General features: G+C 67.9%; 3 protein-coding genes across 3 annotated transcripts; 2 read left to right on the top strand and 1 right to left on the bottom strand.

Annotated features, from left to right (window-relative positions):
- Positions 1 to 5,787: 5,787 nt before the first annotated feature.
- EMIHUDRAFT_96292 (hypothetical protein) lies at positions 5,788 to 7,327 on the bottom strand (the record flags this gene model as incomplete). The annotated part of the gene is made up of 4 exons (XM_005766956.1): positions 5,788 to 6,231; positions 6,421 to 6,546; positions 6,728 to 6,775; positions 6,887 to 7,327. The coding sequence occupies 4 exons, from the start codon at positions 7,325 to 7,327 to the stop codon at positions 5,788 to 5,790; spliced, it is 1,059 nt and encodes a 352-aa protein (XP_005767013.1).
- Positions 7,328 to 8,281: 954 nt separating this feature from the next.
- EMIHUDRAFT_448133 (hypothetical protein) lies at positions 8,282 to 11,808 on the top strand (the record flags this gene model as incomplete). The annotated part of the gene is made up of 12 exons (XM_005766955.1): positions 8,282 to 8,552; positions 8,702 to 8,790; positions 8,919 to 8,990; positions 9,273 to 9,332; positions 9,541 to 9,623; positions 9,829 to 9,871; positions 10,123 to 10,217; positions 10,306 to 10,357; positions 10,439 to 10,535; positions 10,676 to 10,731; positions 11,265 to 11,297; positions 11,428 to 11,808. 12 exons carry the CDS (start codon positions 8,282 to 8,284, stop codon positions 11,734 to 11,736), a joined length of 1,260 nt encoding a protein of 419 aa, XP_005767012.1. The 3' UTR covers positions 11,737 to 11,808.
- Positions 11,809 to 16,285: 4,477 nt separating this feature from the next.
- EMIHUDRAFT_197012 (hypothetical protein) lies at positions 16,286 to 17,348 on the top strand (the record flags this gene model as incomplete). Its single annotated transcript, XM_005766954.1, has 3 exons — positions 16,286 to 16,366; positions 16,431 to 16,530; positions 16,942 to 17,348. 3 exons carry the CDS (start codon positions 16,286 to 16,288, stop codon positions 17,346 to 17,348), a joined length of 588 nt encoding a protein of 195 aa, XP_005767011.1.
- Between the last annotated feature and the right edge of the window lie 608 nt (positions 17,349 to 17,956).

Genomic DNA, 17,956 nt, shown 5'->3' with positions numbered 1-17,956 from the left:
TAGCACTTGAGAGGGACACACCTCCCCATATCTCCCCCATATCTCCCCCACATCTCCCCCACATCTAGCACTCGAGAGGACACACCTCCCCATATCTCCCCCATATCTCCCCCACATCTCCCCCATATCTAGCACTCGAGAGGACACACCTCCCCATATCTCCCCCATATCTCCCCCACATCTCCCTCACATCTAGCACTCGAGAGAGGCACGTACTCCGCTGTATTCGGCCGTACTCACGCTCTGAATGCTCTGCACAATACCGTGTTCGTGCCCTGAGGTCGGCGTATTCAGCACGTCACGTGACGGCGCTCTCGACGCGCCCTGACGAGACTCACCCGAGATTCGCCCGAGATTCGCCCGAGATTCACCCGAGATTCACCCGAGATTCACCCGAGATTCACCCGAGATGTACCCGAGATGTACCCGAGAGTAGGTGGCCGCCTTCCTCGCCGCCGACCCGACGACGCGCGCGAGCGTGGTGGAAGAGCTTGCCACCTGCTTCCGCGCCACCGCCGAGGCCTCCCTCGCCGCCGTCCGTGCGGAGAAGGAGGCCGCCGACGCTGCACGCGCCGCACGCCAGCGGCCCTCCCGCGCCTCGCACGCCGCCGCCGCCGCCGCCGCCGCCGCCTTGCCGACGGACGCCGCTGCACCCGTCGGGCCGCCTGCTGCGGCGGCGGAAGCCGCGGCGGCGGCCGAGGCGGCGGCGGCCGAGGCGGCCGCCCTCGCCGAGATGCAGGCCGAGGCCGAGGCGATGGCGGCGGAGGAGGCGGTGGAGGAGGCGGCGGCTGCTGCTGCTGCGGATGACGTCGAGCCGATCCCGCTCGAAGATTTGATTGGCGCGCTCAGATCGTCCCGAGATGCTCCGAGATCCGCCGTCCTTGGGCGGGGTCCGTGTCGGGTCCGTCTCTGACGCGAGACTCCTCTCGCCCCTTTTGACGCAGGCTCGCTCGAGGACGAGCCGGTCAGCGGCTCCGCGAGGCACCGGGGGAAGGGGGGGGGGGGGGCATCTCGGCTGCACCTCGGCTGCACCTCGGCTGCACCTCGGCTGCACCTCGGCTGCACCTCGGCTGCACCTCGGCTGCACCTCGGCGGGGGGGGGGGGGAGCGGGCATCATCATCTCGGCCGATCTCGGCTGCACCTCGGCTGAGCTCGGCCACCTCCCGACGACACAGGCACCTCGAGGAGATCATTAATCAATGACTAATTAACGACTAATTAATGGCACAGGCACCTCGAGGAGATCGCTCGGCGGGCGGCGGTGGCGGAGGACCATGCCAGACGGCGCGCCCCGCACCTCCCTCGCCCCACTCCACCACCACACCTCCCTCACCCCACTCCACCACCGCACCTCCCTCGCCCCACTCCACCACCGCACTTGCCGCCGCCGCCTCTCACCTGTACTTGTCAAGCCGCCCTCGCCTCCGCTGCTGCTCCCGCCCCCGCCAGTACCGTCGCCGGCGCACCGTCGCCGCCTAATGAAGGCCGTTCTCGCGTCCTGCTGTGCGCAGGTGGCGTACGATCCACGAGGCTGCCCTCGCCGCGGCGCAGTCGGAGGCGGCGATGGCGGCGGCGGCCGAGGCGGCGGCGGCCGAGGCGGCGGTGGAGGGGGCGGCGGTGGAGGGGGCGGAGCCGCAGGGTGGCAGCGGCGTGCGGTGCGAGGCCGCTTCCTCGCTCGCGGGCGCGGCGGCCGACGTGGCAGAGGGTAGCAGCAGCGCGGGAGGAGGCACGGGGGGCGGGGCTGGCGCCGGCGCGAGCGCGGGGCCGAGCGCAGGGCCCTCCGGGGCGGGGCGCGAGGGAGACCTTGCAAAGAAGCGGCGGAGGCTGATCTGAGAGGCGGCGCAGGCGCCTTGCGCCTGCGGCCTTCGCGCTGGCCCGGGTGCTGGCCCGTGGCTGCTTGGCGCTCGGTGCTGGCACGCGCTCTGCGCGTACTAGGTTTGGTGCGTGTCGCTGGCGGTGGGATCGCGCCCCCGCCCGCCTCGGGGCGCCCGTCCTCGGGGCTCCCGTCCCGGGAGGATCGCGCACGCGCACACACACAGGTGCTGCACGCGGGGGTTCGGGGGTTTGGGGGAGCGGGGCTGTGTGCGCGGCGTGGCATGCCCCGTGAGGCGTGCTGCCCGCCGCCGGTGTGGCTCTTGCGCTCGCGGCTCTGTGCGGCGTGTTGGAGGTCTGTCGGGGGACTAGGTCGGGGCGTCCGAGACCCGGTGCACGATGCTTGATGGATCATGGACATGGTTGGCGCGCCGTCTTGCGAGTGATGTGCTCTTTGACGTGATGTTGTAACGAGCGAGCTCTCACTCGCGCCTCGCCGGCGATAAAAAATGCATTAAAATATGGGCTAGTGCCATTTCACTGAGACGCGCTAATCTTGAAAACGTCTCCATACTCCAACGGAATCGGAGCTCCGTGTTGGCTGTTGCTTCCAGCGCCCTCCCCCGCGCTCCCTGGACCCTGCGGCCATGGCCGAGATGCTCCTAGGAAGAGAGGTCATCTGGCTACCGCGAGAGCGACCCAACTCGTCGACATCGTCCGATGATGGTGCCGCAAAGTCAGCCTTCGGAGGCTATCGTGGGTTCGTGGGGTCGAGCCGGCAGTAGCCGTGACATGTGGTTCCACCACCCCTCGTAGGCTTTGCCTCTGACCGCCACCGTTCCCAGCGCAGGCTGCCTAATGGGATGGAAAGGAAGGCTCGGCGAGCGTATAGAAGCGTGCTCGAGCTCGTCGTGGCAACCTGGGGGGGGGGGGTGTCATTCACAGTAAAATCCTTGGAGCACTTGGAGTGCAGTCGGTAACCTCACATCCAGGGCCGGGGAGCTCAGAAGCGCACCTAGCGGGCCGGATGATCGGCATCGGGTTACGGGCTAGAGAGCCCTGACCCCTAGGGGGGTGCGCGTAACGAAAACTTTGCGTGTCATCGGCGCCAATAGGACCACTCGCCCACCCGCCCACGCACGGTCGACTTGAGTGCTGGCCGAGTAGCTGGCTGACGCTAATGCTGGCGAGGGCCGAAGATACTGGCACACGCTCATCTCGGTCCTCTCCTTGGGATATCGGCCAGATGCGCAATAAGTCCCTCCTGTTTGGCACACGTGCCACCGAGTACTTGACAGACGGCTCCACGCGCCACCGCATGCATCCCCAAGCCCCACCACGCGCAGTCGCCGCTTTCGGCGTGCTCACGCCAGACCCTTGGCGCGACGTCACGACGCTCCTATGGGCCTCGCACTACCTGCCTACGGCAGCGGCAGCAGATGTGCTGCTCTTCCGCTACTTGGCCTTCGCGCACGAGGCGCCGCCGCCGGATCCGTCCAGCCATTGCGCGGGTTGCGTCGCCCTGCTCAATGGCCTCAAGTGGAACGTCCTCGAGATCGAGCGCAGCAAGCACCACCACACCGAAGGCAACCAGTGCGTGCTCAAGATACTCCAGTGGTTCGCGCACGCGATGCGCAACCCCGCGTACGCGCGGCTGCCGTTCGTCGGCTATATCGATCGCGACACGTGGCTCGATCCCGTGCGCATGGCACTTTTCCTACGGCGCGCAGCGACCGTCGTCGGCAGCCGTCCAGCGTACGGCGGCAGCTTCGAGCACGCGCACGGCTACAACGAGTCGAGCGGGATCCACACGGGCTACTCCATCGGCCCGGTCCGCATGGCCGACCCAATGCGCTCCTTCGCCTTTGCGTTCGGCGGATTTGTCTTCCTGAGCCCGCGCGCGGTGTCGCGCCTCTTCGACTACATCGAGCCACGCCATGCTCTGCTCCACGGCGTGACCCACTTGCGCGCACGCGGCAAGTGCGCCATGACGACGGACGTCTCGATGGGTTGGCTCATCGTGCAGGCATTCGCGCACTCGCGTGAGCTGGTGGCCGTGCACCTGCGCATGATGGACGAGGTCTTCAAGTGGACAACCTATGCATCCCTCGTCCCCGGCGAGACGCTCGTCGTGCATGGGATAGACTCCAACAGGCCGGACTTGAGAGACGCCAGTACGCTGTGGTTCTACGATGCGGTCGCGGCGCTGGTTCCAGTCGACCAGTACGCCCACGTGGCCAGCACCCTCACTTGCGTCGATGGCCCCCCGCGGAAGTGGAACATTGTCACCTCACCGCACGCGCGGCAACACAACTGGACGCTTTGCCACACGAGCCGTGATAACAAGCGCTTCCCGCGGCTGGTCACCAACCAACATCCGATCTTGCGCGAGGTCCAGCAGCTTAATCGCACGCGCGCGCTCACGCAGCTGACATGCACGGCTCGATGCAAGGCCGCGAGGATGTGTGATGGCATCGGTTGGCCTGTGGCCGTGGGTCACGCGTGCCCCCCCAACGGGCGTCGTGCCAAGTAATGCTATTGAGCGTCCCGCACGGATTGAGCTGTTCCAAAACAAATAAAACGGACATGTACATGTACATGTTGTTGTTGTGAGATGGGTAAAAAGGAACAGATCCCCGCCCGTGCGATCTTTGTGCAGGGTTCTTTGTGGGTGTGGTCGGCGACTAGCCGGGGTCGTCCTCCCGATGGGGGAGAGACTAGCACTCTAGCCGTCTTCCACATGGTCCCTCGGGTCCCTGCTGCTCCTAATCTCTTCGTACATCCTCCTGCTGATCTCCGCAAAGTCCTGCTCCCTCCCTCGTCTCGCCCTGCGCGTCCGCTCCGCCTCCACATCGTCTGCCCTGCGTCGTCTGTCGACGAGCTGTACAGACTGTACGCGGCAAAAGCCTTCCACGTCTGACGACAGGAGCCCCACGGCATTCAAAGTGCAAGGCCCGGTGCGCGTGGGTGAGCGGTGTGTGTGTGTGTGTGTGTGTGTGTGTGTGTGTGTGTGTGTGTGTGTGTGTGTGTGTGTGTGTGTGTGTGTGTGTGTGTGTGTGTGTGTGTGTGTGTGTGTGTGTGTCACGTCACTGCATCCTCTGCCGGTTCCTCCCGTCGCCTCTTCTTTGTTCGAATGTTTTTCAATCCATCCTTCACGAAGCCCTCCCATGTAGCTAGCGTTCTTTGCGAATGTCTCGAGATGGCCAGCAGGCGCTGTCTGCTCGCGGTCTGTGCGGGCCGCCCGTCCTCCTCGCCCTTCTTTCGTCCTCCCGTCCCTCCCCTCCACCATGGCCTCCTCGGCACTTCTTTCTCCATCCGCCTCGCCCTGCCTTTTCGTGTCGTGCCGTTCGCCCTCCATTCGGTGACCTCCATGGCTGTCCGCGACCTTTTGGGTGGCGCTCTCGATACCGTTGCGTCAACCTCGACGTCGCTGTCGCCCTCCCCGTCCCCGTCGTCGCCCATGCCTCGGTTCGCGTCATTGGTAGCGTTTCCGTTGCCCCCTCGTGCTCCGCCGTCGCCCTCTCTGCTCGGGCCGTTCGCGATTTTGCTCCTCCTGCGTGTCGCCCCTCCGTCTCCTCCCCTGCCTTCGTCGTCATCGTCGCTGTCGCGAAAGCCCTCCGGTCCCTCGATTCCCTCGTCTATCCCTTCCGCTGCGTCGTCCCAGTTTATATCCTCATCCTCTGTGCGTGTTTTCGTTCCCTCCCCTTCTCCATCGTTGTCGCCTCCGCCGAATGCGGCGCTGTCTCTGGACTCTCACTCTGCGTCTCTGCCCTCGCCTCCGTCCTCCTCGTCTCGCCTGCCGCGGCAAAATTTAAAAAATCCCGCGGTACCTCTGCGCACCCGCGCCCATTCGATCCGAAACGCACACAGCCACACCCACACGGTAGCCGCCTTCGACGTTCGAGCTGGCGCCACACGCACCCGAGACCCGTGCTGCGTGCACAAAGCCGTGGGTATATGCCACTTGCCGAGACTCAAACGGCGAACCGCGGCGTGTCGGCCGACTCGTCCCGCCACGCCAGCTCGGGCGGCGGGCGCTCCGCGTCGGTGCTGGCGTGGTCAGCACAAGCATCGGTCGGCTCGCCGCCTCGCGCGCCTTCGGGCTCGGGCGGCAGGCGGGGCAGCGGAGGGGCCACATCTGCCGCTGGCGCGCCGCTCGGCGGCTGCGCGGAGAGGGAGGAGAGGGAGGAGAGGGAGGAGAGAGACGAGAGAGACGACCCCGCCGCGGCGGGCAGGGCGGGCTTGACGGGCGGCGCATGCTCTGCGGTGGCCGCCTGGGCTGGGCCGAGGGAGCGGCGCGAGGAGCGGAGCGTCGAGCGGCGCGCCGACTCGCGGATAGACTGCCGCCACGCCTGTGCCGCCGCCAGCTTCTCCTCCGCCGCGCCGCGCCGCACCGCCCGCGCCAGCTCCTCCCGCTCCTGCTCGCAGCCAGGCGCGGGCGTGAAGGCGGCTAGCTGACGCGTCAGGCCGGTGGGAGGCGCGCGCGAGAGAAAGAGAGCTGCACAAGCAGCGGGGGAGACGTGAGGGTGGGTGCGCGGAGGGTGCGCGGAGAATCTTTGCGCGTGATGAAGCGAGATATCTCGGCTGCTCTCCGCGAATCTCGCCACCTCGCTCGTGGTGAAGAGCCACAGCTGCACCGACTCCCACCACGACGGCTCGCGCTCCCGAAAGGGCGAAAGGGCGTCGGAGAACCTCGCGGCCCGCTTGTCGCCATCTGTATCACCGCGCAGCTCCTGCAGCAGTAGGGAGTGGATGTCTCGAGAGGGGCAGCAGCGAGTTGCGCATTCGGCGAGTGGCTCAGACCAAACGGCGGCGATTGCAGCGGTGGTGAATCGGGACAGTAGCAGTGAGAGCCGCAGCAGCGACGAGATAGGCAGCTGGCCCTGGGAGGCGGGCAAGGGGAGGCGGCCGCACCTGCAGAGCCTCTCGCGCGAGCGCGTCGGCGCACGCGTCGACAAATGCCTAGCCACAAGCAGTTGAGCGATGGCGGGGACAAGGAGGGGGCGCTGAGTGGATAGGTGGCGTCGGGGCATGGGACGGATGCGCGGAATAGATAGGGCGAGGGATCCGCACATTTGGCGAGGCGCGGCCGAGTTGGCCGCGGACAGACTTGACGCCGACTCCGAGCGTGGCCTGCACCTTGATCGTTGAGTGGCGGAGCGAGCCGCGGACCGAATCACGGGCGGAGCCGCGGGCTGAGCCGCGGGCTGAGCCGCGGGCTGAGCCGCGATCATGTGCAGCGGAGGAGCGTGGGGCGTTGCTCCATCGCTGTGAGCGGCGGCTTGCAGGGTCGGCGAGCTGAGCCTCTGTCAGCGAGGTGACGAGCGGCCCCCAGCCGGAGAGCCAGGCAACCAGCCGGTCAGTCGCTGACATGCTCACCGCGTCGAGCTCCTCGGGCGGCACCACCTCCGCGACCGAGTTTGCGAGGCGGTGCAGAAAGGGAGGCCGCGCCGTCGCATGCTCTGCGCCGCCTCCAAGGGCGATGTCGGTGGTGGAGCGCCGGAGGTGCAGCATGCACCCGGTTCGGTCGCTGCCTAGCCGCCCTGCGGAAGCAGAGCGCGCAACCCCGATGAAATCTCGAGGTTCTCGAGGTGGATATCCTTTGGCCGCGTTGGGTAGCGAGGATTGGTGTAACCCGAGCCACGGAGGCGTGTTTTCTGACGGCCGACCGTCAGTGCACGGAGTTGCCCCTTCTCCGACTGCCCCGGCTAGTTCACGGGTTTCGCGGGAGTGACCCCATGCGTCAAACCCGAGACCTAGCGCGGGTGGGTTGGAGGGGCCTCGGAAAGGCGCGCAAGCACGCCCTACGTCTTCCCCTCCTCCCCATCGGGCCGCATGAGCGGCCACGCCTCGCAGATTCGTTTCCGCGCCTGGGTCAGGCGCGCGGGGCATCCCCCGGGTCGCTCGACCAGCGATCCGAAGAGTGGCCGCTATGCGAAGGAAAGAGTGGGGCCCTCGACGCCTCAGTCCGGCCCTCCGAGGGGGGAAGGGAATTGCGGGGTCCCCTCGGGCGCCTCAGTTCGGCCCTCCCGAGGGGGGGAGGGGAGCAAGGGGGTGGGGGGATCAGGGCGGTGGGGAGGGGTCTCGGTTTCTTGTGGCTAACACTTGCCTTTCGGGGAGGGGCCTCAGTGACAGGCGCGCGCAGTGGCGCACGCCCAACGTCTTCCCCTCCTCCCTCGAGGCAGCGAGTAGGCAGCGAGAGGAAGTCTCGAGCGCCTATATGAAGGTATGTGAGATGGTGATGGGAATGGGTGGTCGGGCGGGCGGGCGTCGGGGGACGAAGGGGTCACACCCGACGACCTCGGGAACTAGCCGGGGCAGTCGGAGAAGTGGCAACTCCGTGCACTGACGGTCGGCCGCCAGAAAACACGCCTCCGTGGCTCGGGTTACACCAATCCTCGCTACCCAACGCGGCCAAAGGATATCCACCTCGAGAACCTCGAGAACTAGAGAAAAAAATCGCACACGATGCGACCTCCCGCGCTCCGGTTGCCATCGCCGCGGTCGCCGGCCGCGCAGTGCACTGTCGGCACCGCGTCTCTCTCTGTGATCATCCCTGCGTACGACGAGGCAGAGAGGCTTCCGCGCACGCTCGAGGAGTCGCTCGCTCACCTGTCGACCACCCGGCGCGGCCCGTGGGAGATCATCGTGGTGGACGACGGCTCCCACGATTCAACTTGCGAGTTCGTCGCAGCGCGGCTGGCGGCGGAGCCGCGGCTGCGGCTCCTCTCCTCCGGCCGTGGGGCCAATCGCGGCAAGGGCGCTGCCCTCGCCGCCGGCGCGGCGGCGGCGCGAGGCGACCTCCTGCTCCTCCTCGACGCGGACGGCGCCACGCCCCTTTCGGCGCTGTCCGCGCTCGAGCGGCGGGTGGGCGCGCGCGGCTGCGAGATGGCCGTCGGCTGCCGCGCCGCGGCTCTCGCCGCTCGGCCCGCCGCGAGGAGGCTGATGGGAGTCGTCTTTGCGGCTCTCGCGTCGACGTGCGTCCGGGGCGTGCCTGACACTCAGTGCGGCTTCAAGCTTCTCTCCCGCCGCGCGGCGCGCGCGCTGGCTCCCCTCCCGTGCCTGCGCACTTCGTTCCCCACCCGTGTGTCTCTTCTTTCTCTAGGCGCGCGAGCTCTTCCCGTCGCTGCAGATCCGCGGCTGGGCATACGATGTGCAGCTCCTCGCCCTCGCGCAGGCGAGATTGTGCCGAGATCGACGGAGATCGGCCGAGATCACACGAGATCAGCCGGGATCACCAGAGGTTAGGCGCGCGGCCGGAGGCGCTTTTAGACAGGCACATTCCCCGGGCGGGCCAAACGCGGTTACCGATGGCCCGCCCCACCCGTCCCTCGGCCGAAATCGCCGATTTCGGCCCCCCCGAGGTCTCGAGGCCACCGACGCGGTTACCGCATGGCCCTGAGATGTTCGCTGGGGCCGCCCATGCCCGCTTCTGATCCGGTTTGCGCCCCGTCCGCAGGCCAGAGGCTACCGCATCGCCTCGGTGCCGGTGGCGTGGCGCGACGTCGAGGGGTCGAAGGTGCCCATCGGCTGACACGCCCACGACACGCCCACGACACGCCCACGACGCGCCCACGACGCGCCCACGACACGCCCACGACACGCCCACGACACGCCCACGACACGCCCACGACACGCCCACGACACGCCCACGACCTCGGTGCGCTCGTGACTGGCGACGCTGCTCACGCCGCACTCTCGGGTTCTCTCGCGTGATCTGGGGTCAGCGCGGGCAGTCGAATGGACAGGTGACGCCGCTCACGCCGCTGCAGATGGCGGCCGACCTCGTCGCCTTGCGGCTGCAGCTGGCGTGGAGTGCGTGGCGGCGCGGCAGCAGGAGGGAAGAGGCGGGGAGCGGAACCGGCTGGCGCGTGGCGTCGCGCAGCGGTGCGGGGAGGGGCGAGGCCCGGAGGGGAGGGGCGAGGTATGGCGAGATATGGCGAGATATGGGGAGGTATGGGGCGCGGAAGGCAGGGGCGAGCGGGGCTGCGCCGTGCGCGTACCGGGAGGTGGAGGCTGCTGGCAGCTCTGGAGTGGGCTTGTGAGGCGGCCGTCTCGGTGGAGCAGCAGTGGCTTCGGCAGCGTTTGTAGTAGCTGCAGCAGCAGTATATGAGGAAGGAGGAGGTGGTGGTGGTGGTGGTGGTGGTGGTGGATGAGGTGATGGAGGAGGAGGTGAGGGAGGAGGAGGAGGAGGAGGAGGAAGAGGAGGAAGAGAGGGAGGAGGAGGAGGAGGAGAGGAAGCAGCAGCAGCAGCAGCAGCAGCAGGAGAGGGAGGAGGAGGGGAGGGGGCTGTGGCCGCCCGTGCCAAGGAGTGGGTCGTCGAGGGGATCCGTGTCGAGCTCGGAATCTCGGCAAACCTCGCCTGGCGACGAAGCTTTGCGAAGGTGTGGGACGAGCCACCTCTGTGACCCTTGTGCGCTGCTCTCTCCGCGTAGGCAAGCCTCGCCGGCGACGGAGACCACATCTCGCCATATCTCCCCACATCTCCCAAGGTGCGGCAGCGGCGTGCTGGCGGCCGGCGCCCTCGCCCTCGGCGCCTCAAAGGTGACCCGTCGTCCTCTGGGGTCATCTCGCGTAACCTCGCGTAACCTCGGCTAATCTCGGGCAATCTCGGGCGCCGCAAAGGCGACCGCCGTCGACGTCGACGCGGAGGCGCTCGTGGTGGCCGCCGCCAATTTGGAGCTGAACGGCGGCCGAGTAGCGTGGCGGAGATCACCCCGAGGTCACCCCGAGGTCGCCCCGAGCGCCTCCACCTCACCCCATCACCTCACCCCATCACCTCACCACGAGATCACCCCGAGGTCACCACGAGATCGCCACGAGATCGCCACGAGATCACCCCGAGATCGCCACGAGATCTAGGCGTCGAGCAGCGCGCCGAGCTGCTGCACGTGCGCGAGGTGGTGCCGGGCGGGCTGGTGCGCCAGAGAGTGAGAGAAGTGACACACAGCCTGGCCGTACGCACAGGACACCGGCGCTCTCGCGCGCGGCTCGCCCATATCTCCCCATATCTCCCCATATCTCCCCATATCTCCCCACATCTCCCCATATCTCCCCATGTCTCCCCACATCTCCCCATATCTCCCCATATCTCCCCACATATCCCCACATCTCCCCACATATCCCCACATCTCCCCACATATCCCCACATCTCCCCACATATCCCCACATCTCCCCACATATCCCCACATCTCCCTATATCTGCGCTCTCGAGCGCGGGACACACACACACACACACACACACACACACACGCACACACACACAAGCCACTCCGCCGGCTGGACCTGGCAACTTTGTGAAGCCCCAAACACGCAACCTCGACACCTCAACAAGTTCACCCCAGTCATCCCTACCCATGATCACCTTGACCCTCCCACACTGATGAAGGGGTGATACAGAAGGTGAAGAAAGGTCAGGCTCGGACTGGACCCCCCCCCCCCCCCCTTGAAGGGAGTGATCATAGCGAAAAATGGGGTGATCGGGGTGATCAAGAGTACAGTCTGCCGAGGTTTCGGTCGAGGTTGCGTACCACAACGGATTCTGCCGCAGACCCTCGAGATTGGGGGAGATGCGGGGAGGTATGGCCGCACACCCTCGAGCGTGCCTCTCCCAGGTGCCTCCGGCGGATGTTGTGGTGGCAAACATCCTCGTAGGGCAGCTGGTTCGGCCGAGCATGGTCTGTTCCCTCTGTGCCAACCTCGCGCCAGGCGGGCTGCTCTGCCTCTCGGGCGTTCGGCCGCACGAGATCGGCAGCCTGAAAGAGGCGTACGGGACGTGGGTCGAGTGGGAGGACTGGATGTACGCCGAGGCCGACCCGGGGGTGGGCGGGGAGGCGTATTGGGGCACATGGGCGCGGCTTGTCGGGCGGCGCGTCGCGACGCCGGAGCAGACTGCGATGCTGTCCGAACACGCGGTGAGCTAATGCCGTGTAACGCGGAGTCTGGTCACCGGGGTAGAGTGAAGAGTGCTGACGATTCAAAAACAAGGTGTGGAGAAAGAAGCATCCTTGCTTAGATACATCAACTGGGCTCTTTGGGGGGCGGGGGGGGGTTGGCAGGGTTCGTGATTTCACATGGAAACAGCGAATCGGTTTCACTTTCACTTTCACTTCACATTTCATGTGAAACAAAATTTCACTTTTTCGAGCGAGTGTGAAGAGTCGTGTGAACGTGAATGATGACGGATGCTCCCACCGAGTTCCGACCACTCTGACACTCACTTGCACAGGTGTTGGCTCCCAAGCAGCAGCCAAGATGAAGGAGGCTGGAGATATTGGTCTCGCTGAGCTGATGTGTACACTAGACCTATATGAATCTCATGGCATGCTGTGGGCGAATACGGTGCTGATGGTGGGATGAACTCTCTCAGTGCAGTCGAGAGTCGACTCCGACGCATCGGGAGGGCGGCGGCGGCGGTGTAGGGGCGGCGGCGAGCTCCCGGTTGCAAATACTCGCCTCACAGTCCAAGATGGCGGCTCGCGCCCCCATCCGTGCACCGGCGTGCCACTCTAGTCCCGCCTGCCGCCCAGATACCGAGGGCGGGGCGCACTCTTCGACTTGGGCTATTATTTGCCACCGGGAGGGCGGCGGCGGCGGTGTAGGGGCGGCGGCGAGCTCCCGGTTGCAAACACTCGCCTCACAGTCCAAGATGGCGGCTCGCGCCCCCATCCGTGCACCGGCGTGCCACTCTAGCCCCGCCTGCCGCCCAGATACCGAGGGCGGGGCGCACTCTTCGACTTGGGCTATTATTTGCCACCGGGAGGGCGGCGGCGGCGGTGTAGGGGCGGCGGCGAGCTCCCGGTTAAAAATACTCGCCTTACAGTCCAAGATGGCGGCTCGCGCCCCCATCCGTGCACCGGCGTGCCACTCTAGTCCCGCCTGCCGCCCAGATACCGACGTCCGCGATGAGTGCCCGCCGTGGCCGAGAGCGTCGGGCCTCACGCGCTGGCACGGCACAGGTATGCGACGCAGCGGCTGCGTCACGCTCGCCCTGCTGGCCGGATTCGCCACCGGCGGGAAGCGTCCGCCTCCGCCTCCGCCTCCACGCGAGAAGGTCGGCTTCTCCTTCAACGTGTGGCCAGACGACCCACGCGTCCGCTACGACGGCGTTGCAGGGTGCGGCGCCAGCAGACACACAACAGACGCGGATCCACGCTCACGCCGCACTCGTGTGGAACGTCCAGCCACGCGCGCGCGATCGCCACGCACGCGTCCCGCCTTGCGGCCGCAGGCCCATAGTCGCAACCAAAGAGGGAGCGACCTTCACGCGGACCAGACTGGTGATGGATGGCGCGCCGGGCACCGCGGGCGCCAGCCCGGGTGTCATAGCCTCGCTGCGCACCGACGCCACGGCCGTCTATGCCGTCCTGGAGTACCTCGGCTCTCACCCGTGCGCCCATCGCTGGTGCACCATCCACACCGCTGTGCCTCACCGCTGTGCCTCACCACGGAAGATAGCGTGACCTGGCGCGTTCGCGCGTGCCTAGCACGGAGCCATGCTCGCAACTACCAGATCGCCTCCTCGTATGGCTCTCATACGCCGCTTGCGCCCGGCCGCAGCCCTACGATGCCTTCTGGGGGCTGCTACGAGCTGCGGCCGTGCCCAAACCAATGCCAGGCACGGCTGAAGGTCGACGGCAAGTGGGTCGACCCGCCGCCACACACGACCCTTTCCGGCGCGCCGCTCGCACGGGGCGAGCCTCCCATGACGCATCATCGCCCCCCCCCCCCCCCCCCCTCCCCCCCCCCTCGCGGACCAATTCCCGGACCAGTTCCGAGCGCTCATTCCTCTGCCGGCACTGCCCACCCTGCCTCCTCTCCCAACGCCAAAGGTGAGAGGCCGGACGAGGAGCTCTCGGGGCCGACACGTGGCTTTCTGGGCGAGGTGCGGGTGCAGCTCGCCGTCGCTGGTGTCGGCGGAGGCGGCGGGACTGGCAGTGGTGGAGGAGGTGCTGGCGGCGGCGGCGGCGGCGGCGGCGGCGGCGGCGGCGCTCACACCTACGCGCTGCATCTACCATGGGGCGCTCCGGTTCGGCTCAGGCGGTTTCATCTGGAGAGCCAGATGCCGGTGGCGCTTGGCGGACGCCGACCCTCACTCCTCCCGCTCGGTCCTCCGCTGGCCACCCGGCTGGTTGCTTACGGCGACGGCACCACCTCTGGCCTCTGTGCAGCAGAGGGGTATCCGCAAGGGCTCGCTGCCCTCAATGACGGGTGGTCGGCGGTCAACCTTGGCATCCCTGGCGCACGGACAACGCTCTCCGCTGCCGGCGAAACTGCTACCGCGTAAGCTCCGCGATGGGGGCGCCGTCAATCACGCCGTGCGACCGGCCGGTGCTAGGCGCCATCGCTGCCGCTCGGCCGTCGCTCGTCACGCTGCTGCTCGGGTTGGCCGACTGGCAGGCTTGCGACCGAGAGGTCTCGCAGCCGGCGGGCGGCCTCCTCGCCGCGTTGCGTGCCGCCGCGCCCGCCGTGCCGCTGGTGGTCATCACGCCGCTGGCGTCGCCGCATGACGAGGTGGCGTTTTCCGAGACATTTCCGAGACATTTATGTGGTTTGGAAGCCCACTCGCCGCTAACGACGCCTCCGCTGACCGCCTTCTCAGACACCATGCGAGGGGCCGCTCGGCGCGACGCTGCAGGAGCTACGAACGCAGCTCGCGTCGGCGGTGCAGGCGCGCCGCGCCGCTGGAGACGAGGCCGTCTACCTCGTGCAGGGGTCGTTGCTCGTCCCGCCCACCCATCTCTCTGATGGGTTCCACCCGAGCGAGGCGGGGGAGGAGGCGGTGGAGGCAAAGGGGAAGGAAGGCCAGTCGGCAGCGGCCAGGTCAGGGGAGCTGCCGGCGGCGAGGGCAGTAGAAGCGCCGGGAGGAGTGGTGGCGGCGTTGGCGTTGGTAGTGGCGGTGGTAGTGCTAGCACCGTCGGCGGCGATGGCGGGAGGCCCTTGATGGCTGAGTCCTTAGACCTGCCGTCACCTCTCCCGGAGGTGTCACTGCCACCACCGCCGTTGCCGCCGTTGCCGCCGCCGCCGCCGCCTCCGTCGCCGCCGCCGCTGCCACCACCGCCGCCGCCACCGGCACCGCCGCCACCACCGCCACCACCGCCGTTGCCGCCGCCACCACCACCGCCTCCACCGTCGCCGCAGACGCCGCATCACGAGGTTTCCTTCTCTGGCGGCGCCTTCTCGGGCGGCGAGTGGGGGGGCAGGAGAGAAGGCGGCAACAGAGCGGGCACCGTCAGGGTCGACAGTGGCTTCGGCGGTGCGGGTGGCAAGGGCGGCGGGGGCGCGTCCGGTTCCGGCGGCGGCAAGTCTCATGATGGCAGCTGGTGCGACAGCGACCGGGCAGGGGACACCAATAGGGTGGGATGCGCCAGCTGGTGCGGCGGCGGCGTTAACTCGCCCGGCGAGATGCCCGCTGCAGATGAGGTCTCCACTGCCGAGGCAGATGCCCACCTGTTCTGGCCCGCGAGCTCGGACGCGCTATCTGCCGCGGGCAACCGGCGCGCTGCGCACTGCGGCTGGTGCAAGTGCCGCGGATGTGTCTTTTGCGGTGGTGACAAGGAGGCGACAGCGGCGCGGGTGCAAACCTTTTCGAGCGCGGCCACGGGCGGCGCAGGGCCGCGGAGAGAGCGGGTGCCCCCCCCCCCCCCCCTGGCCGCAGGCGCACACCACTCACACACACGGCGTGCGACCGGCCTCGTTGCCATCCTCGCCTGCAGGCGCCCCTCGGGAATGAGCCCAACGGAACCGAGCACCGCCGTGGCCCCGGCCGCGACGGATACGGCGGCACTTTTGTTTCGCGGAGAGCGAGGCTCCTGCGCGTTGCGGCGTCCGGCGCCTTGGCGGGGCTGCTCTTGCTGGGTGTGTGCGGCGCCGCTTACTGCTGCCGCGGCCGCCGGTCGCGGCGGCGTGGGCCAAAGTATAGCCGTCCTGCGACGGACGAGGCACTGCTCCCCGTTGTGGTTCACGTGGAGGGTGGCCAGACACATGCTCTCGCCCTCGAGGTTGACTCAGTACGATCGCGCGACCAGCTCGCAGAGCTTCTCGCCGACGCCTACGCCTCTTTATTTATCCTTACAGAGTTTTGAGTGAGTGAGTTCATTCATTCACTGACTGACTGTCTCTCGTGTGAGCTGTGAGGGAGGGGCGAGGGAGTGGCCGCCGCTCTCCGAACCGGCACGGTCGATGCGTCGATCGGTCGTAGGACCCGCCCGTGTGGCTTCCGACCGTCGTCTTGGAGCACTTGGAGTGCAGTCATCGTCGCGTCTGGTTGGTTCTGACTTCTGTCTGTCTGGCTGACACTGTCGTGCGCGTGAGGCTGGGTCGGTTTGTGCCGTTGTGTGAGGCCAGATTTCTTCTTGCAGTGCGCGCCAGTCCCCACCGCGAATTCTTCTTTCGCACATCTTGTCTGGCGCGAAAGCCCAACCGCGCGCTCCACCACTCACCGGCCGCCGGTTCTTTCCTGCTCAGGCAGAGATGCTCGACTCGGCCAAGCTCCGCGGCGCCGTCTCGCGGCTGCTGCGCGAGAGCGGCACGGAAGAGCTCAGCACCCGAACGGTGCCATCCCGCAAGCCCTCCCACGCCTGCAGCAGCCGAACACAGGCCCCTGCTCTTCTGATAGGTCCGCGAGAAGCTCGAGGAAGAGTTTGGGTTCGCGCCCGGCGGGCTCAAGTCAGAGAGGGCACGCATCGCCACCGCGATCGACGCGGCGATCGAGCAAGGTGAGTGAGACCGAGAGGCTCCGTCGGCGGCCGACTCGCTCTGACAGCCACCGCTCTCGGGCTCAGGAGAGGAGGAGGCGGCGGCGGAGGGAGGCGGGGGCTCGGAGGGTGGCGAGAGCGATGGGGGCGAGAGTGGCGGCGGCGGCGGCGGCGACGGCAGCGGCGGCAGCGCTGGCGAGGAGTCGAGCGAAGCAGAGGAGACCGAGGACGACGGCCGGGACGGAGGCGACGGCAGTGACAGCGACTGGCAGCCGGACGAGACGGCGCCGCCGCGCTCCGCGGAGAGGAGTGCGGCGCGGTCGGGCGCTGCGCGGGCGGCGCCGACCCCGCCCGCGCGCAAAGGCAAGGCGGTGGCGGCGCAGGCCGCGCGCGCCGTGGCGGCTGCGCCGGGCCCCGCCGCCGCCGCTCGAGGGAAGAGGGCTGGGCATGACGCGGCGGACGAGGCGGCGGCGGACGAGGCCTCCCGCCAGCTCGTCCGCTCGTCCGCCGCAGTGCGCGCCGACCGCGCGCCGCCCTTCGAGTACTCAGTGCTGCACGCGTCCAAGGCGTTGCGCAAGATGTCGCGCGACGGCGCGAGCGTGCCGGTGCACAAAAAGGGGCGCGGGCAGGCAAAGGCGCGCTATCTGGTTGCTCTTCCGGGCCACCTCGCGCCGGTCGCGGGCGGCGAAATCGGCTCGATCGAGAAGCTCGACAGCCCGCACCCGGAGATGGTGCTGCAGTGGCCCGCCGGCCGCTTGCGGCTGCGCGGCACAGTCGTCCGCCCGCGCGCGAAGTGCCTGACACTGCTGTTCAACTGCTGTGCGAGTCCAGAGGAGTGATGCGGTGTGGATCATGAGTCAGGTACCTGACTCTGCTGCCCAAGGGGGAGCAGCTGCTGTGCGAGGACGACCTCACGCCGCTGCTTCGCACCCGAGTGATCACGACACAGCTCACGCCTCCTAACTGATTCTTTCTCAGGACGAGCTCACCTCCCTTCTTCTCTTCTCCGACGCCTCCTTCGAGCCGACCTCGGGAGGTGCGGTCAGCCTCGACGCCTCCTCCCGCCTCCCGCCAGCGCTGCACGCCGCGCTGCACCAGCACCCTCCTCGGTACGGCGGCGGCGGCGGCGCGGCGGGCGGCGGCGGCGCGGCGGGCGGCGCGGCGGAGGCGGAGGCGGAGGAGGAGGAGGAGGAGGAGGAGGAGGAGGGCGGCGGCGGCGGCGGCGGCGGCGGCGGCGAGAGTGCGGCGCGCGGCGGCGAGCGCGGAGGAGCGTCCGGTCGCTCGTTCCGCGAGCGGACCGTGCATCGGTATGTCGATGAGACGCGCCTTGAGCGCGACAGCTCCGACAGCGACGGCAGCGACGAGCCGTCGCCGCTGGGGGCGCGCGGCCGCGTTCGGCCGGCCGACCACGCCGCCGCTGCAACGCCTCGCGCTGGCGGCGGAGGGG

Source organism: Emiliania huxleyi (genome assembly GCF_000372725.1).
Source record: "Emiliania huxleyi CCMP1516 unplaced genomic scaffold EMIHUscaffold_5, whole genome shotgun sequence".
Lineage (NCBI taxonomy): Eukaryota > Haptophyta > Isochrysidales > Noelaerhabdaceae > Emiliania > Emiliania huxleyi.
The sequence above is the reverse complement of the archived record's forward strand: the minus strand, read 5'-3'. Positions and strand labels throughout refer to the sequence as shown.